The sequence below is a fragment of the Bacillus rossius genome (assembly GCF_032445375.1).
Source record: "Bacillus rossius redtenbacheri isolate Brsri chromosome 9 unlocalized genomic scaffold, Brsri_v3 Brsri_v3_scf9_2, whole genome shotgun sequence".
Taxonomy (NCBI): Eukaryota; Metazoa; Arthropoda; class Insecta; order Phasmatodea; family Bacillidae; genus Bacillus; species Bacillus rossius.
Window position 1 is genome coordinate 13,840,306 of NW_026962013.1, and position 20,147 is coordinate 13,860,452.

The 20,147-nt window shown below is 37.3% G+C and overlaps 2 protein-coding genes across 2 annotated transcripts in view; one reads left to right on the forward strand and one right to left on the reverse strand.

The window, feature by feature from the left end:
* LOC134543052 (uncharacterized) overlaps positions 1 to 17,559 on the reverse strand; it is a 34,556-nt gene extending 16,997 nt beyond the window's left edge. The window contains exons 1-2 of the mRNA XM_063387769.1: positions 17,473 to 17,559; positions 6,514 to 6,998 (exon numbers count right to left, since the gene is read on the reverse strand). Coding sequence (XP_063243839.1) covers positions 6,514 to 6,960 — 447 coding nt within the window. The 5' untranslated portion in view covers positions 6,961 to 6,998; positions 17,473 to 17,559. The remainder of the gene's footprint in view (positions 1 to 6,513; positions 6,999 to 17,472) is intronic.
* LOC134543051 (probable G-protein coupled receptor 139) overlaps positions 11,218 to 20,147 on the forward strand; it is a 75,719-nt gene continuing 66,789 nt past the window's right edge. The window contains exon 1 of the mRNA XM_063387764.1: positions 11,218 to 11,308. The gene's annotated coding sequence lies outside the window, so the exon portion shown is untranslated. The remainder of the gene's footprint in view (positions 11,309 to 20,147) is intronic.

Below are 20,147 nucleotides of genomic sequence, written 5' to 3' on the forward strand. Positions count from 1 at the left end.
AACTATCGCAGTTTGTTACACAATCGATTAGTAATGGATTGTTTTCAATCGAGTATTCCATATACATACCAGTGTTTTATTGCATAATCATTGCACCATTATTTTAAGACGTCTAAATTTGGAGGGAAAAAACGTCGCAATATGTTTTGGTCCCGCTGTTAGATTCTAACTGCTTTGTGTATGTAGTTTTCCCATATAAAACAGTGTATTTTATAGTTGAAATCTATTATTCATTTGGATTTTACAGTTTACGTATTATATTTACAGAAATACGAAGTTGTCTGATGTGTAAATTTTCTTTTAGAGATGTTTTCAAACGTTTTAACACTTATCTGTTCGTCTTCGTCGCCGCTATGTATTGCATATAAAAATGTAGCCGGTTGGCATTATTAATGTTTAATTATGTTGATTCCAATGTAGAGCGAGCGCACGTCGTCAAATATCGATATCTCGCCGTACGCATGCAACGTACGCTCTTTCACTCGTCGAGTAAACTAAATTTAAGAACCCACACTTTTTCGTGGAAAGTGTGTACGACGACGATAGTTTAGAAAACAAACTTGGACAACGTAGCAAACATATAAACACAATGATGAAAATAAACAAGTAGTATGGACAACACAATGACGAAATGAGTTTTCTTTTTTCTGTTTTAAGTCGAACAAAATGATTTTGTTGCATGACTTATTAATTGGTTTGGTGTGCTTTTGTTTACGTTTTTTAAACAAAGTACTTTTCATGAATATGTTTAGTTTTTAAGAATAACTTACTCAAATTTTTTCTGCAGAAAATTTAAAACACGTAAGTAACGTAAATGTTACTTAAAAACGTCAAGCAACAGTTCTAAAGCAAAAAATATGTCAGCGCTTTTGTGTTACATAAAGAGATTTTTTTTTGTCTTCAGAAAGCAGTAATTGGCAAAAAGGATCTGCATGCATGAAGCTGATCATGCAAATGACAAAATGACCAAAATGGGCCGATCTTAATAATCGGCAATCGGCATCGGCTCACCCCTATTGACAACCCTACAAAGATATTACATACACCCTTGCTTAGTTTTTCCCATACTCTTTTGTACAACAGGTACTAACGTTTATGTAGATACAGCTCTCATTTTTATGACACTCAGTACATAGTTACGTGAACTAGCTGAAAAGCCATGCCAGTATGAGATTTATACCTGTGCTAATACTGCCACGTATATTTTGAAGTCATTCTTAAAATTAAATGACAATTCATGAGTGATTTCACAAGTTAGTGAGGCTCTCATTTCTTTGGAAAGCAGGAAATAATACTCTCGCCATAATGAAGTTAGCCTGGCTGTAACATTGTCTTTTGTCAGTTTAGAAAGATTTTTTGGCCACAATAGTTTTGAGTGACATGTGCCCTCATATATCTACTTCTTTATTGAGGTGGGTGCTCAATTGAAAAATACTGTAACAGTAACAGTGGGTCATGCCTACAAGATTTGACCGCCATGTTCTCTAACCCACTGACTCACAACAGCACACAGAAGGGAAATGAATATATTTTATTTCTGTTACGGACACATGGCGGAACAACCAATGAGAGTTGAAAGCCATTTTGGTGGAACTAAAGAACTGGTTATATTTAACAATCATACTGTGGCAATAAATTGTCTAGCTATTATAAAACACTGGTGTAATACCTGGTTTAAAAAATTAATTATTGATATTACTTATAAGTCACTAGAAACAATTATAAATAAAATGTGTTATGGTTAGAATTGTTTAATAAAAATTTTATGTAACCCTTATTTATATGTTGGAAAAAAAAACTGTGCTCACAAATTTCTGGTCAGATTTCAGGGGATAATCATTTGGTATTAAATATAGTTACTTTCTAACACTGCCAACATAAGTAGGATACATAGTAAAATTTCATTGGTTGAAATTAACAGTAAGTTCTCAATTTTGAACCGATTTCACACGGATCGTGTGCATAGTCAATTCATGTGCATGGCCTACTATGATTTTTTTTAATTGTGAATGCAGTTGTAGTTTCGAAATCAGCGGTACTCACAATATGAAAGGTATATAATATTGTGTAACATTGTATAACATCCATAGTTACTATAGAAAAGTAAAAACAGAAAATTACCGCTATCTGTAAGCACAGATTTTATCACGTATGTTTCCTTATGTTTAGATAAAAGTTTGATAGCATGCATTCATTTAATCCAGGTGAATCCAAAGGTATCATTTACAAACACATGTATCTAAATTGGCATTATTTATGCTAAATTGCCATTTATTTTTATTTGCTTGCATCAACTATTGTCAAATCCATCACAGATATTTTTGAAGTGAAACTTCTCCGTTGAGGGGGCTACAATTTTCGAGTGTTACGTAAATTCTGATAGAATGAGGAGGAATAGTTAGGTACTAGGTGGAGGAACGGGTAGAGGAGAAGAGTGGGTCAGCGGAGAATGCTGTATGCTAGTTGTAACAGCCAGAAGGGGAGAAGTAGAAGTGACGCAGCACTGATGCTACGGAATTCTCGTAACGCTGCTTGTATTTTACTCTCTTTTCTTAACGCATAACTATTTCTTTTGTTTAAAGTATCTAAAATTTATTTATTCAAGTGGTAATGAATTACTGCTTGATATAATTTATGTTCATTTGGAATTGATTTAACATCATGACTATAAATAATAAGTATTAAATAATAAAATAGTAATAATATATAAGTAATAAAAATAGGTATTATCAAAGGCAATGTGGCAACAAACTGCCAAAGAAGGCCTGATGAGGAGAGACAGAAAAAGGCATTTTTCTTTTGAGGTCATACCTGCATTCATACTATTCTCAATTATTATCTCATATTCAATAAAAAATACTAATAATTTATCTCTATCTATTCCTAACAAGCAAGAAGTTTCTCTTTTCTCACGTGAATGCTAATACATTTTTAATTTTTATAATTGATATTACTGGCTATTGCAAATTAGTAGCGATTAATTTCATAAGTTATCCAAACAAATGTCGAATAATTATGTCTTGGGATAAAATTTAAATTATTACCATTCTCTTTTAAAGGATATTAAGATCAACGTAATTACAAGTAATTTTTTTTTCCTGCTATTTTTGTGTTGACTGCATGTTATTGTGCTGGCAAATAAATGGCCTGGGAATCAAAATTCAAAACAAAAAAAAACTTTGTGGCAATAATAAATTTCCAAGGGCAGCGGTATGAAGTGACTCATAAAACTGGCTTTCAAAATCTCAACCTCAACTGTTAAAACTGACAACCTGACATGCATATAAATTTAATTATTTAATTTAAATTTTGTAACTTGAGTTATGTTCAAGTTTTTGATTTTTATGTTTTTAAGAAGTATGTTCATAGTGATTATTTTTTTATTTTCACTGCTACATCTAATTTTGCAGTAGTTTGGTAATGTTAACTACCTAACTAACTGCAAATCATCGCACAGTAGCCGTTTCTGATACTCCTTAAAGGATCCTTGAAAAGTGCAGCTCATGGATGTTGGCCATTTTTGTTGAATTTCCAAATAGTTTCTGAGTTTTTATTACACAATGTGGTGAGTAATTCTATGAATAAATATGAATATAGTTAAATATACTGTGTGCAGTATGTGTTTGCATAGATCTACTCCTTATTATGGTCTCTCTGTCGAGTGGAAACTTTGATTTTTATAATTGTTTCTGGGCGCCACTCTTATGTAGACCTTAACTTTGTTACCAAAAGGGAACAAGTGTAGTAGCATACATGAGAGAAAAATAAATAACACTTCAGATCTAATATTTGCAGTAGAGTGAAAACATGTGGAATTTAGGGTCGTTGAAAACATACACACTGTTAAATAATAATAAAATAAAAATATGATTACTCCAATAGTTTTTAATAAAATGAATATATATATATATAATTTTTGGCTTGGCCAGTGGTGTACCCTTATGTCTCGTAAACAAACAGGAAATATGTTGCACACATGACAATACAACAAGAGTTAATTTATTCAATTTACTATGTCCGTTGCTCTCACTCTTAGATCGAAGATAGCGTAGGTATCAATATAGTTTATTATCATTGACATTTAATTTAAAATAATGTACCTCGGCTGAATTCAGTGTGTGGGGAGGGTAGAACAACATGAGAACTCCGTCTCATTTCACCTCTGGGTCTGAACTGGGAATATGTAAAAAAGAATATTAATTGGCTTAAAAATGTTTGTCTCTGCAAGGCTTTACGTAGTTCGACACAATAATATTTATATGCGTGTTTAGCAGGATTAAATTACGTTTTGTGCAGGAAAACAGTCTTTTACAATGGAGGATTATGAGTCTGTTTTACTCACGTCCGAATCACACCTAAATACACATCAGTAGACGGATGTGCCCTATATTAATCACATATATTTATATTTGTACGACGAATCAAAACATCCTTTCAACTGGATGGTCTATTTAGCTGGTCAAATTATTAGATTTTCAAGGGGATTTCAACCCAGGCTGAATCGCCAACGCCGTAGCCATTCCAAACTTATTCTTAACTCTCATAAAGGACGCTTAACTTAATTAACTCGGCCTCTCATTGGCCGAAACACAAAGATCGATGACGTAATTAACACATCAAAACAAAATACATACTTCCAACAATACATCTTAAAATATTAAAATGTCACAAATTTAAAACGTTAATTTCCAACAATGAAAATCCTTTTAAATAAAATACGTGGAAAAAGTTACATTTGCCGTTAAAGTCATTAGTTCCCTAGAGGGGTCTTGCCAAATGATGCTTGAATGTCACTCGGGCTACGTCATAGAGTGTAGCACTCGTAGATACGTCCAAAAACCAGCATAGAGCATTATACATGAAAACATAAACAATAATAATTATTTAAAACAAAAATAATACACTTTCTGTGCACGGGATAGTCATGTAACAGCACAGTTTACGGGAGGGATGTACACATGTTCACTCTGAAGCCTGTCGATTGGTACATATTTGTTTGGTTTTGTTTACCAATGCCCCGGGATTCGTACTGTACGTACAGAACAGTACAGAGTTGCGGGATGCATAATGCAGCACTCCTGCGTCTGCATCACAGACTGCTTCAGTCAATATTTTTTAAAATAGATTGCAAAATTTCACACACGAGACTTAAAAACATCAAATAATTTTTCCTAGTACCATAGAGATTCAGCTCAATACTGATTCCTAGCCATATTCCAGATTGTCTTAAAAATTTGTGATCGTGAATATTTAATGTCTATGAAAAAATTTAAGATTTAAAACATGTCATACTATCAACGTTTATTTTTGATCTGAACTATCGTTAATTTTACAATCCTAATCTCAAATTTCGAAATTAAATAATACATCACAATGCTGGGAGAATTTTTTAAAATTATATGTTTGTGCATTTTCAAATTTTTTTAACATTAATAAATTAATATCACAATAGTATTTGTTATACAATGAATTGAATTTTAAGAGATTTTTTTGGAGTTATAGAAACATGATTTTATTTTCACGCATAAAATGTTTTTACATACGACATTCGTGTTAACATTATTTTAGTTATTTTACTTTTATAATCTCTCTGATCGGTCATGCGCTTTTCACCATTTTAAAGAATTGTTGAGACGAAAAATGTCATTTTCGTTTTCACGAGGCATGATTTTGATTGGCCAATCGCATACAACTTATTTTAGAACCTGTCCTAAATGCAAAATATTTGATGGCAACTGAAGTCATGTTTTCGGTGACATTACCCTCCAACTTTATTTGACACGACGACATATTGGAAGGTGTTGGAAGCAAAAATTTGACAGTGTGACAGAGCCTTAAGGAGACTGGATGCTCTGATGCTTTGTCACTTTTCAATCTCTAGATCATGTTGTTTAACCCCAAAAACATTGCGTAAGTAGTGCTTGATGATGAATTAGAATCTTTGTAGTTAAAAATGCACATTTTTAAGAAAAAAGTCATTTAACACTTTTAACGATGCAAAAGACTACACTTCTGCTAATGTATAGGGTGTCTAAAAACTATGGCACATCAAGTGAAAGAAAGAAAAAAAAAAGGCATCAAACAATTACAATAATTTAATGCTGACGTGGTAACCTCCAGAGTGTAGCCATGTTTGATGTTTTGAGATTTCTTAATATATTTTGGTTGCAACCATAAGATCTTTATCGTCCTATTTAAACGGTAGTGACATCAGTTTCCGTCATAATGAATCTTTTAAATGGCGAAGAACATATATGGAAAATTAAAGAGGTTACAAAAGCGAATTTAATAATATCAATGTATGTAAAATAATTTTATTTGCCAAAAGGAAATAAAATAACTACATTTATTTTCTTTATGTACCTATCAAGTATTAGTGCGAGTTAAATTAATATTTGCTTAAAAAATTTATAAATGCGAAAATCGAATAATGGGTGCAAAATTATCATCCAGCACTGAGATGCATTGTAGTATTTTATGGAAAAAATTGACATCAAGCTTGTGTGTTCTCACCAAGAGGAGCAGCATGTGTGCGAGCGTGCCACAGGTAATGCACTGTGCCAGCCTGCGCGGCAGGCGGCCAGGCCCCAGGTAGCGCTCCACAGCGGCTGCCTTCTCCAGCAGCCGCCCCAGCCGGCCGCTCTGGCGGGCAGAGTGCAGCACCACAGTGGCCGCCGTCAGACCCATGCTGAGCACGTCCACGAAGGTGACGACTGCCGAGGTGGTGTTCTTGATGCGGATGTTCTTGCGCTTGGAGTGCATGCTCTGGAAGTCGTCGACCACGCCGGCCAGCATCAGTGGTATGGTCAACGCGACCAGCCCCACGCTGTAGGTGTATGCGAGCGCGGAGAAGCGCAGCTCCCATCTGCCCGTCGACTGTGCCCTCCGCATCCGCATGGGAGCCAGCCCCAGGGCGCGGCACAGCAGGAAGATCGGTCGGTACACGTCGTAGATGTCCATGGCGGCAACGCGGCTTTCCCTTCACCTCACGTCGGCTGCTGCTAACGAACATAGCGATCACAAGCAGTGGCGGATGCAGAAATTTATTTTGGAAGAGGATTAAAATAAAAGTGAGCTAGTCTTTCAATACTCGCCGGAGATGTGTAACAACTAACCTTGGCGACGAGCAAATTTATATGCTCTTATGTTACAAATGCACTCGGACACGAAATTTAACATACAATTCTTTATAATAGTTCCGAGTGTGATATATACACACACATTATTTTTTCAACAAAATTTATGGACGCTAATAACATGTAGTTTCCGCGCTGCCGCTAGAATTCGTTGACGGAGCAGCAACGTGGACTATTGAATCATTCCAATTACAGACCAAAATTTTAAACTATTTGACTAAACGACTTCGATTAAAACAAAAAAGTCGCCAATTTATGTGTTCTCATGTTGCATATACTATATACTTCTACAAAACTTGAACACGTAATGTAATTTAGATGTTTGTAATTTTTTTTGCTTAAACAATAGAAAAGTTTTGTAAATACTTCCTACAAGCAAACCATTAAATTTATTGAAGTGATTCAACATTTAAGATTTAACAGTAAAAATTCATTTAGAAATTCTTTTCTTTTTCATGTGTAGAATATGTAGGCAAATCATTTGTGTCTCTACAGAATGAACGCTCACTAATGCATCAGAATTTAATTTTAACCATTTTAATATTTCGTTAAACATTTGACCAAAAAAAAAATTATATGATATAACATATTAATGCAAGGGATGTAAAACAGTGTTTAAAGGTAAAAAAAAATTGCATAACTACTTTAGTATGCATAATGATATTTGTTAAGACATTTAGTGCTTGACACATTGAGGTAAAACATTCAAAATGTGTGGAATATTAGATGTTTAATCATTATTTTTTTTTTTTAATATTTGTGATCATATAGGAGGTTATGTACATTAAGTTCTTTAAATGTTCCAGGAATTTAAAAAAGTTCCCTAAACATTTGGAGAAGAAAAAGAAACTTAGAATTAATAAATTCAAAAAGTGATTTATTAAGTTATAATTATTTATTTTTAGTGCTATAAATTGTAGGTAACATAGGGGGGGGGGGGGGGGACAAAAAATACAGACTGAGAGTGTGCTGCCATTCGTAGACGTAGTAGAGAGTTCAGCTAGATGGGGTTAGTAGAAACATTCACTACACAGCCGCCCAGATGGCATCAGTTTGTAGGTTATCATTTGATCTTAGTATTGTTTTTCTCTCATATAGTATTGTTGTTCTCATGTTCCGCTTATGAAGTCTTATGGTAGTTTTAAAAGAACTAAGAATGTGTTTGAAATTTTGTTACATTCTTGAAAACTCAGCAACAGAAGCTTACCAAATGCTTCAACAGGCTTTCAAGGTGGATGCTATCAGCCGCACACAAGTTTTCGAGTGATTTGGGTCCTTTAAATGTGGTGAGTTAAAATGAGAGTTGAAGACTATTCTCATTCTGGGCGACCTTCAACATCTCGAAACGTTGAAAAAATATGTCAAAAAATAAACAAGGATCATTATTTCATGATCACCAAAATTTCAGAAGAGACAGGAGTGAGTTGGAGCTTGTGCCAGCAAATTTTGACTGAGGATTTGCAATTGTGATGTGTTGCTGATAAAATTTATTCCTCGCCTTTTCAAACAGTAGGTATCGAAAAAAAACATTTGATTGAATTTGAGCCAGGACTTGGAAAAAAAGGTTGAAAATGATTCAAAATTTTTGACCAAAGTCATTGCAGGTGATGAGAGTTGGTGTTACGGGTATGACACACAAACCAAGCAACCCTCAAGCCAGTGAAATACTCCCAACATCCCCCAGACCAAAAAAAGCAAAACAAGTGAGGTTGAATGTTAACAGCGGGGGTTCGCTGGACTGTTGGAGAAATCCGCAGCTAGCAGATAGACACATTCTTGGAAGTGAGGTCATTCATTCCTGCCTTTCTGTTGTTCGAAGACATCAGCTACCTAACTTACTCTTCTCTGCTAGACCTGCCAGACTCTGGCTTTCTGTGTTAACCGCAACACTTGTGGAAGACAAATCGCCCAGAAATCAAATATAGTAGCAAAGACGCATTTATTTATTATTAAATTGCTTGGTGAGATATTTAAAGATAATTTTTTGATTTTACTTAACAGAATAACTCTATCTGTACTAAAGGCACTCTCTGTAGTGGTCTTTATTATAGCCACTACTTTATTAGTTATGTGGAGTCAGTGTATTGAGTATGTGGTCCAGTTTTACTTTATGCATATACACCTGGTGGACGTGGTGACACACAAAAAACTTATACACTTTGTTCTAGAAAAACAAATGAAAACAACAACAATAAAATAATATTACCTTGAATTCATTATGTAGGTTAAACGAAAGACAAGGATTATAGGCATGAGAAGCGCAAGACTTATTAATAATACAATAAAATGTCATTAAAGAAAGTCTTTAATAACATAATAATATTGAAAATTCTGGTTTGGCTGGTGGTATAAATTATGTACTTAAAACAAGCAGGAAATAGGTTGCACACGTGTCACTAACGATAGTTCATACAGTTAAATTTATAATGGTGTATGTTCTCACACTCATAGATCATAGAAAACTAATAAAATATGGTTTATTATTTTAAATATTTAATTTATGAAATTGTACCTCGGCTTAGCTCTATTGTTGTGTCGATAGAAAACATGAAATTCCATTCTCGTATCACCTCTAGGTGTTGACTGTGACGTGTATCGTGTATGCGTAACGATTAAGTGGATTGCAATATAAGTCTTTAAATGATGTTAATCTGTTCTCAAATTTTACAATAGTTTCAGATGTAGAGAAAAAAACTAGCACATTTAGCTTATAACAAAGTCTCATACGATGCGAAATTGGACCAGTTTTTACTCACGTTATATATGCACTCCTACTTACATATCTTTCCAGAAATGCCCTTCCATTAATACATACATTTAATATTACGCAGATTTAACACATCCATACACTCGGATGGCCTATTATAGCTAGAAATATGGATGAATATAAAATGAATTACGCCCCTTGTGTTTCAATATGCCGCCCCATTACACTTTTCTATTTAGAAGTTATAAACCAACCTACTTTTGTACATGGCCTCCCATTAGCCGAAACAATAAAAAGTTAACGTAATTTTACACATTAAAAATAACAACTGACTTTCAGCAATATGTGTGAAGATACAAAAATACGTTAAATTTAAAATGATAATTTCTAACAATGAACACACTGTTATACAAAATACGTCAAGAAAATCTCTTATGCAGTTAAATTCAATTCTGCCCTAGGGAAGTTTATCTTATTGCTGTTCCATGTTAGTTCGTGCTATGTCATAGAGTGTAGCACACGTAGATACACCAAAACATAAACATAGAGTACTAATATCGGGTAAATAAACAAATAACACTAAATAGAATTATAATGTTGTTAAAAATAATAAATCACTTTCTGTGCGTGGAATCTTAAGTCATTTAACGGCACAATAGTATTCAAGAAATTAGCCTGTATTTCGATCAAACAAAATTTTAAAATGTTTTATTGAGATACCATAGTTCTTGGAAAGGATTATAGTAGGAATACAGACTCACAGCAGGAATTTACAAATAATATTTCAGAAATAATGTTTCTGTACATAATTGAACAGCTGAAAGTTGTTATATTGACGCCGCCGTCGGTGCTCCCTCTGAGAGCACAGGCCGTTATGTGTCCTCAGTAGCGGATCCAGAGGGGGGGCTAAGGGGCTAAAGCCCCCTCCAAAAGCATCTGGGTCCACTATTGTTTTAGTGTTTGCCTTGATAAAGCCTAGCCTCAGCTGGGTCAAGCCCCTCCCAAACCAAAATCCTGGATCCACCACTGTGTGTCCTCAACGCCTGAATTAGGACAAGTGTAACGAACACGCCGCGTGTACCAAGTAGAGTAGGGTAGGGCAGTGCACCGAACGACGTGACACTATAGTCACGGCCGGCTGTGTTGCGCGAGCGCCCGGCCAGGTGTGGCAATGCGCAATATGAACATAGTGCACATGCAATTATAATTAAGAGAATTAACTAAAACTTTTTATCTATTTAATATTCTTAAATAATTAATTCATGTTGATGGAAATGCTTTTGTGTCACAAAACTGGCCGTCACCAACTTCCCGTGCTCAGTAACTTTCCGTGGGAAGTAGAGCCCTCCCTGGCCGGGTTGCCAGGGAGAGTCGTCAGTCGCCATCCAGCACTCACCAGGGCCGGCAGCTCCGCGCAGGTGGAGCCTTCACTTCTCGCGCCAAAACCAGCATGTAGCTTCCATAGGTAAAAATCTAAATCCGTTTCCATCCGCTCCACGGCGGGCCCTAAATCGACCGTGCGAAGTGTCGCGCGGTCCGTAACTAAGTGTGTGTGGTTCAGACATGAGCCGTTTCTCTTAATAAGTAATTCTTATCGTTTTTGGGCAGCACGCGGATGTGCCCGCGCTTCACGCCATAATCCCTCCGTCAGGAGAATTGAACTTTGCCCACGCAGGGCGGCGTTGTGCCAAACGCGAACAGTGACATACTAAAGAATCAGTTCCTGGGACGTGCCGCGGTCGCGAGTGAGTTTCCGTGCCCCGGTACCGCCGCACCCGCGCCAATACGAGGATGGGCTCTCGGTAATTATGTTAATTTAATCTGAGCAGTGTACCTGTATCAGATTCATTCCGACCTACGGGACGTTTCCATGTCAGACTCTTTTCCCCGGTATAAATATTAGCATTAGTTTCAGCCATCAGCCACATATAGTTGTGTAATTCCAGTGTTTCACCTAGGTCATTTAATAATAATTAATTAATTGAAGTATTCCTTTGTTTCACCGCCCGGAGTATCATTATCCGCAACATCCAGGAACGCCCCTCCATCGCCTCCACTCGTAATCTCAGGGTAGCCTGCAACACTCGGTGGGGTATTTCCAGGGAATTCCGTATAACGTGAATCAGTACCGCCATTCGAGGGCTGTGTGTGCGGAGATGAGAAGGTAGACAATGATACGGCCAGTTACGTGACGGTGTACTGTACCAGGTGATATAATGTACCGTGTGACGTGTTACTAAATCTAGTTTTATTTACGTTATATTATTACGGCGTCCTGGGTGGCCTAAAAAGCCCGGGGAGTCATTGTCGACGCGTCCCTGCCTGCAGCCACGAGGCAAAGAACCCCGCCCTAGAGTCAAAATCCTAGTTTTCACAACTTAAATTCATTAATTTAAAAACAGGCAGCGGGGGCGGCGTCAATATGTTTTGATTAATATATATCGATAAATCATATGCACATGCTAAAAATATTAGTTTCAAATAAATTTTAAGAAAAATAGTTACAGGGAAGTGATTTTTTTTTGTGATGGCATACCATCCATTTACGCTTAACTGAACACTTTATAAAATTAACCCTTGACAACATCTCTGCCCAAAACTGTGTATAATGTAATATTGTATAGTAAACATCAAATTTACTTGGCAATGAAAGCGCAAAAGTATAGTTCAGTGCATTAACGTGACGTCGTCCAACCGAAGGCCACCCTAAAGCCCGACCTGCAACCGCCAGTATCCGACCCCGCTAACGGAACGCGCCCATAGCCATGGCTCACCCGAGTCAGGCGAGCGCCGCGGTACTTAGGTGTTATCAACGCCCTTAACTTTATCGGCAAGACAAACCGAGTCACGTACATGGTAAATTCAATACACTTTAAATAATACACCACTTTAAATTAATAACACTGTGCAACACAAGTGCGACGTAGGAGTGCCCGGGTCACTCACGTGTGGTTTTTTAGTAAAACAGCTGTGAGTGCTCCCCTTGCGGCCTTCAGCCTGATTTCAATAGCGTAATATGTGACTTAATTAAAACCGCCCCAAATTATCATTTATCATTCGCCACTGGAGCAGTCATCAAGCGACGAACAGTCTCCAGTGTGACTCTGATAATTCAAACTTATTTTATATAAACTTGTTACATCTTACTTCTAAAAAATATATTTATATTGAGTTAATTACTAAGTTTTATTGTGTGAATTTAGAGCCACTTACGACGGAACTTTAGAAACTCTGGCGCGACGGGAAGCTCACCCCTCCCCTCGCACCCGGGCCAGACGAGAGTACAGCGCGATTCGCGGACTGGGACGGATGCACGTCCCACGGGGAGCCATCATCTCTTTGTCTTCACTGAACTTCCTTCTGGTAACTATAGTCCAACTTCGAAACCTTTTTTAATCACTCCCCGTGTGCACGCGGTCCTTTTTTTTCGGTGTAGGGCCTATCCCAGCCGCGTAAATATCACACTCCCCGCACAACACATTGCGCGGGGCAGTGCAGCATACGGCGACTCAAATCAAACTCTCTCCTTCAACCTCGACTGGCGTGAGGACGTAATTTTAGTGATGGTGCGTCAGAGTGCCCAGTGTATAATGATAGTGTACTTTATGTAGGGAAATCGTGTGAATGTAATTGCAAGTGTAACTACTACGTAATTAAAACATCCACTCCGCACACTCCGTGCGCGACGTGTAAACGATAGTGAAAAACCGTGTACGTTATTTGCAAAGCCCCCCCCCCCCCCTCCAATCCAGTTAGGGATCAGCATCCTATGCTGTGTAGGGCCAATAGTACAGCAGGCAGTAGGGACTCCTAACATCACCACAACCGCCGCCGTTCCTAGTGGTCCACGCAGGGGCCTTCAGACCTCACGACCCACCTCGTGGCTAACCACCGCGTTAGCCTGGCGCCGTCCCGGACACGTTTCCCCGCAAGAAAACAGCCTTCCCGCTAGGAACACCGCCGAGTCTCGAACACGAGAACCCGGGCGACGGCAAACGTATGGTAAAAGGTGTAATGTTTTAGTTGCCGGCTTCTATAATTGGTGAACTAGAGTAGTAATAAGTATGTTGGCAGCATTTTGAAGTTTGTTATATTTTCACATTTCTCCGTGATGTATAAACATAAGTCACTATGTCAAGTACAACGTACGTTTCGCCGTTTAGCACCATTATAGAAAACAAGATAAAGGAGATAGTACATAAGCAATGTACTGCAACTATGTATATTTTCAGCCCCGATTAAGTAATAATTTATTTTAATTTATATTTATTCGTTCCATGTAGGTATATATTTTATTATTCGAAAACTCTTTGGAATTAATATGTCTGTCTATGTAATTGAAACTCTATGCCTAAAACGAACGTTTTGAGACTAAAAATTGCAAGGACCCCTCTAGGAGCAATTGAAATTAAAACGGTAAATTGCTAATTTGACACCGTGTTTATTCATGTATAATGTTATTACTATGTGTATTTAATTGAAATTTGATGTGAGATTTTGTGTTCCGCGCTATTGTTGTGCGCGGAATTGATGTGTTTTATTTAAAATAATGTAACTATCTTTAGTTCTCGGCCAATCAGGAGCCGTATTTCAAATGTAACACGCATTGTTAGATTAATTAAATTAAGAAGGTTTTTAATAAGTATGTAATGGCCTATTAATGGATGAACACGTATAAGACATCGTCCGAAATTTATCCTGAAAAAATAGCTAATGAGAAATAGGCATCCGCATCAAAGGATGGAATGAACGTATTGTTAAAGCGTCAGTGAATATTATTAGGGCTTTATCCAAAAGGATAAAGTTAGTAGGAGTGTATAAATACGTGAGTAAGAAATGACTATGTCTGTTACTCCATTTCGTTAGTACGAAACACGTATCACATCCATACTTAGTTATTTTGCGGCCTAATTTCAAGAAAGACATTGATAAACTGAAATATTGTAATATTAACTACGTGAATCTAATGTGACACTATTTTTAACACACAACTGTAACTACCCAGTGGTCTGGGAGAGAGAGCATCAGAACTCTACCGACTTAAGTTACGTTGATCAAGTCGAGGTAAAGACTTATGAAAACCATTATTATATACTGAATCTGAGTATAAGATTTTCGAACCCGAACATGAGACACTTGATTATTTAATAAATGTGAGCATCGTCACTCCAGACATTTTCCAATATATATATATATATATATATATATATATATATATATATATATATATATATATATATATATGTGTGTGTGTGTTCTGCAGTGCCAACAATTGTTAGGATTTTGAAAGCAATAAATATTTTTACTTTTTGATATAAACCTGAGATACTTTGAATTTCATTAATAAATAATTAAATTTATCATTGTGTTTTTATGATATTGTAATTTACTTATTACCAACAGTATCCCTATCTATAAATGTATGTGTATGCCTATCTATATGTCAATACTAGTAAATAGCAACTGCAGTTAAACTAGTAGTTAGCTTATAGCTAGCAGCACATAATAAATTGACTTAACAACTGAGAGACCTAGAAGATAGGGTACATTGTAAAATGTCGTACAACTGTGGTTCAATAATAGTTAGTTCATATAGTGAGTTAGGAGCTCTATACATACATACAGCAAGGTTTTTGAAAAGTGTTTAGTTAAGCCATAACACACAATTTTAAACTTATTACTAAGTAGCTACCACAAAATACACAGAATGACACACTAAGAAAATATTTTGTGGTGACAAAATAACTCTTATTAGGTACATTGTGTTTTCTTTAGTCCAAATAAGTTATGGATATTCTATGTACCTACCTACATTTGTACATATTTGTAGGAAATAAACATGTTACAATGATTTTTAGTTCTTAAAGTATTTTCCAGTTTACACATTTATTTTACCAATTCTGAGGGCCATAATCTATATCCAAAACAACCTAAAACCAGCAGCAAAACCAAAAATTATGATGACTCACTACACTCGTAGTTTATAATGCGTAGTTGCTGTAAAAACAAGCGATGCTTATTCTTTGTAGGTACCTAACTAAATAAAGTACGTTTATTTTCGTATTTGACTACCAATGTTAATCTTATACTAAATATTATATTTTTTTTGTAAAAGGCAGATTTAATGGCGTATAAGTCGCTATAAGCGCCAACATGGAAATTTAATATGCTGAAAAAGACATATTGCATTTGTTGCAAACTGTATTTTAATTCCATAAAATAATTTTTGTTGTGAAATTCTGAGACAAAGAATATCCTTCGAGACTTATTTGAATACCTTGTAATCTTACCAATAGCCTAGAGGATAGAATGAACTTTCACTAAGCTTCGTTGGGTGACCAAAAATGAATGTAATTGTTCTCCGTGTAAATAGTCACTCCAAAAACCTTTTTTTTACTATGTATTGTTATGTTATGGTTATGTGAAGAATCGCCAGTTTCGTAAAGAATGAACGAAATTCCAGAAATGAAAAATGTAAGGTTTTCGTCGTTGACTTATAGATTAAAATGGCGTCAATTTTTTCCCCCCTATTTGTTTCCATGCAAGGATTTAAATCGTTTCGGGAAATAATTTTTTGGAATAACATTTACCCTAAGCAATTTTCTCGTATCGTATCTAAAAATAAAAAAACTTCATATCAAACACTGCTTGCACATGAATTATTTATTTAGTAAGTCTCCAGCATTGAGTTTACAGGTTTTGAAATAAATCTTTATGTATATGAAAATTCATTTCACATTACCCCACAACAAAACCAGAAATGCACGGGGGTCTCGTACACACACATTTTTAAAATCTCTATTGGGCAATTGCAGGGGTCACGTCTGGACGATATTAAAACCACACGAATGTCAAATTAAAAATCTAAAATATTATTTACTTACTAGGGCATAAAAACAGCTTTTAAACTCATTATTAGGGCAAGCATTTTACGCAAAAAATTTGGAACGCCGATCAGACAGCTACAAGGTAAACCTACTCCAGCGGTTTCTTCCTCGTGATTGGCGGCCGTCTGCAAGAGAAGACCGAGCTACTGAGGACAAGTTTGCTTCCGCACTAGATTACTGTGATTGGTATTGCAACAGACATGTACCATATGTACCATATGTACCACATGTACCATATGCATGCCCCTACTAATTTTTAACAAACAATTAATTACAAAACACAGGTCAGCTGTTCTTAATTATGTCAAGATAGAGGTTATTTTTGTACGAAATTCCATTTGGCAACATTCGGTAACCTATGGTGCACAATGGACATGATATAAATATATCGCCCCAACAAAAGAGATTTTAACATAACTGAAGTGTTTATTTAGTGAGAAAAAGTTATGCCAACAATAATATTATAAGACACATAAAACAAATCCTTTCAGATTGTCGGAGTAACAGTCCGAGTATAGTAAGCCATCCACTGCATACACTATATTACCTCCGTGGATATCGTGGCGTGTGTGAATGACATAGATGATTTGTGCACTAAATAATATTAAACTATATGTTATTTTTAAAATATTTATCCTTTATCGGTCAATTTTATTGGGACATCAGATTTAAAACATTGTAAAGTATTTACTTGCGCAACTTTCGAACACCTGTTAACTCTCTAACCTGTAAATGGACTCACCCTCACCAATAGTTCGCCAACGTCGGCTGTGCGCTGTCGTCCCCCCGCCGAGGTTACGAAACCACGACCGTTGCGCGGATAACAGAGTTGCAGGCCGCAGGTAACAAGTATCCCACGTGAAGGTATCGACGTCGTTAGCTTGTTACCGGCGAGTTCCTTCTCTCGGACCTCATGTGTGCTGCTCTGGCGTGGTGCGTCGTCTTGTGACGAGCTGACGACCCGTCAACGGCAACGATCGCGATGCCGTCAGTTGCAGCCGGAACTGGTGCCACGTTTTTTTTTTTCTCCTTTTCTTTCGCCGGCCACCCGCCACCGACCAGTCGTCAAAAGGGCGCGCGCGTGGGAAAAAGTGCCTGCTGTGTCGCAGCCTCGAGGGAAATATTTACATATGGCTCCCAATACGTAAGCTTTTTCCCATTCTCACCGAGCCCTGGACTTGCTTACCACTGATCACGGTCCCCAGGGACGTAACTGGAGGGGGACAGTTGGGGGTTGTATAATATATATATTAATATGTATATATAAATATATAAATATATATAAATGGCTGTACTGAGCCACTCCTTTACATTATCCTGTATTTGGCCTTGTATGAGGTGCTGTCGGAAAAGGTTTTGATTTGGTTGGTTAAAAAAAAAAGGGGGAGGGGGGGAGCGTCAAGTTAAGTTCTTTCCCCGGGTGGAAACTAGTCTAGTTACGTTCCTACGATCCCCCCAGTTTCCATGGACTGTACAGTTTCTGCCGCGGACCAGATATCCTGAGTTGCGATGAAATTACGTTTCCATTTCCCGGTGCTGTAGTAGGCCACGCCGAAATCAGTTCTACTTCTACAGCGGTGTAGTTTCTGGTTCCGCAAGGGATGGTATAGCGCGTAATATATGACCATTAGATAATGGAGTGATATGTCGACAATACATAAAGCTGAAGTTCGCCTATCAAAATGCCCCCTCCCCCCTTTTTTTCCCCCTCACACCCTCAATTAGCAGCAGTATTTGTACACTTCGTATGAAAATTATATTGTTTGAAAATGAAATCAAATACGATTTTACGATAAAATAAGTGTGTATGAATTGTGTAAGATTTGGAATAGCTTTGGTGTTAAACACCCTAGTATGTTCAATTTTTCCTGTGTATTCTGATAGTGTCAATAATAGATAATTGAAAACATATACAACACACAAAATTGTATAATTTTTTCCGCGACCTCTGACCCTTGAACATCATTCGCCGCATGTGCCCGTGTGAGAAATAAATTGTCTTCCCTATTTAACCTCAACAAATAATGTGTGTGCGAGTCCCTGAACCGCTAGGTGGCCCCGCTGATGTCCGGGTCAGGCCCAGGGGAGACATGACGGTCGCCCCTCTCCCCCGCTGGAGGGCGGGACGTCGCAGTCGCCATGTTGGGAACACCGCACCGGGTCGCCGCACGCACCAGTCACAGACGCCGACTGTGATGGTGGGCTCTTTGAAAACGTAATCGCCCGAAGATCGAAAGGCCTAGATAATGTCATGGTATTACAACTGCAATATATACATATATACACGCACACACAAAGAGCGTTCGCCGATATTTTATCATTAGGGGGGGGGGGGGGGGGAAGGGAATTTAACCTCTTTACCTGATGTTTGATTTTATTTACTTTTGTTGGTGGAAATGATAGATTGTTAAGGTTTTCTTAGATCTCGGTTTGTTTACAAGTGATACTACTGGTTTTACACCACTTTTTTTTTTTTTTTTTTTTGCCACGTGACACGACATTTAAAAATGCAATCGTTCCTCAAGTGAAGAAAAATTTTTATTTACTGGAAAAGTTCCGATAAAAATAATTATATATTGGCCTGTATAATCCCCACCACCTTTTTTTGATACGCCCTTGACAAACATTCACATTTACACACGAATCGATCATTTTCAGAGCACATAAAAAGCTCGAAAACATTTGCATGTCTAAGATTTTCTTGTTAAAATGCACGGAAAAAAATAATTTTCCTTGTATATGAAACTATAAAAGCATTAGAGTAAATTTTCACGGCATCACGATAAAGTCTTCATTTGAGGACAGTTGAGTCAAAATTAATATACTGAGATTACTGCAGTTTTAAATATCTTGTAAATGTTAATCGCGCACTTGGTGGCCCTCCCGTCTCGGAATCTCGGCCACGCCACTTGCTCTAGCAGCTCCAGTAGCACTGCAGCTGTAAATCTGTGTTGCGTAGCCTCTGGCCCTCCTCGTTGAGGAATACCACATGCTAGAAGTCATAACACTATCTGGTTTCTAGAACCCCCGCACGGGGGCAGGACGCGCTATCGCCGCCAAGGAGGATGATGGATTAATATGGGGAGACGCCGATGAGTTGCTGGCGCCGGCCGTCCAGATAGCGCTCGCGAAGGCGCGCGTCTGCTGTGGCATGTTCGAGCGTAGAGGTCACAAGTTAGGGAGCTGGTGTGTGCAACCTCTTTGCCATGTTAATAATCGATTTTAAATTATAAGATCCACCACCCCCTTTTACCAACTAAATAACAAGACATATTTTTTGACGTGACAACGTCTAATAAATCGATGAACGCCGGCTGCACGCACGAAAAAGTGTCCCGTAACGCACATTGTCCCACTACGAATGTGTCTCGTTACGCTCATTGTACGCTTGCGCCGCATCTCTCTTCCACTCGATTG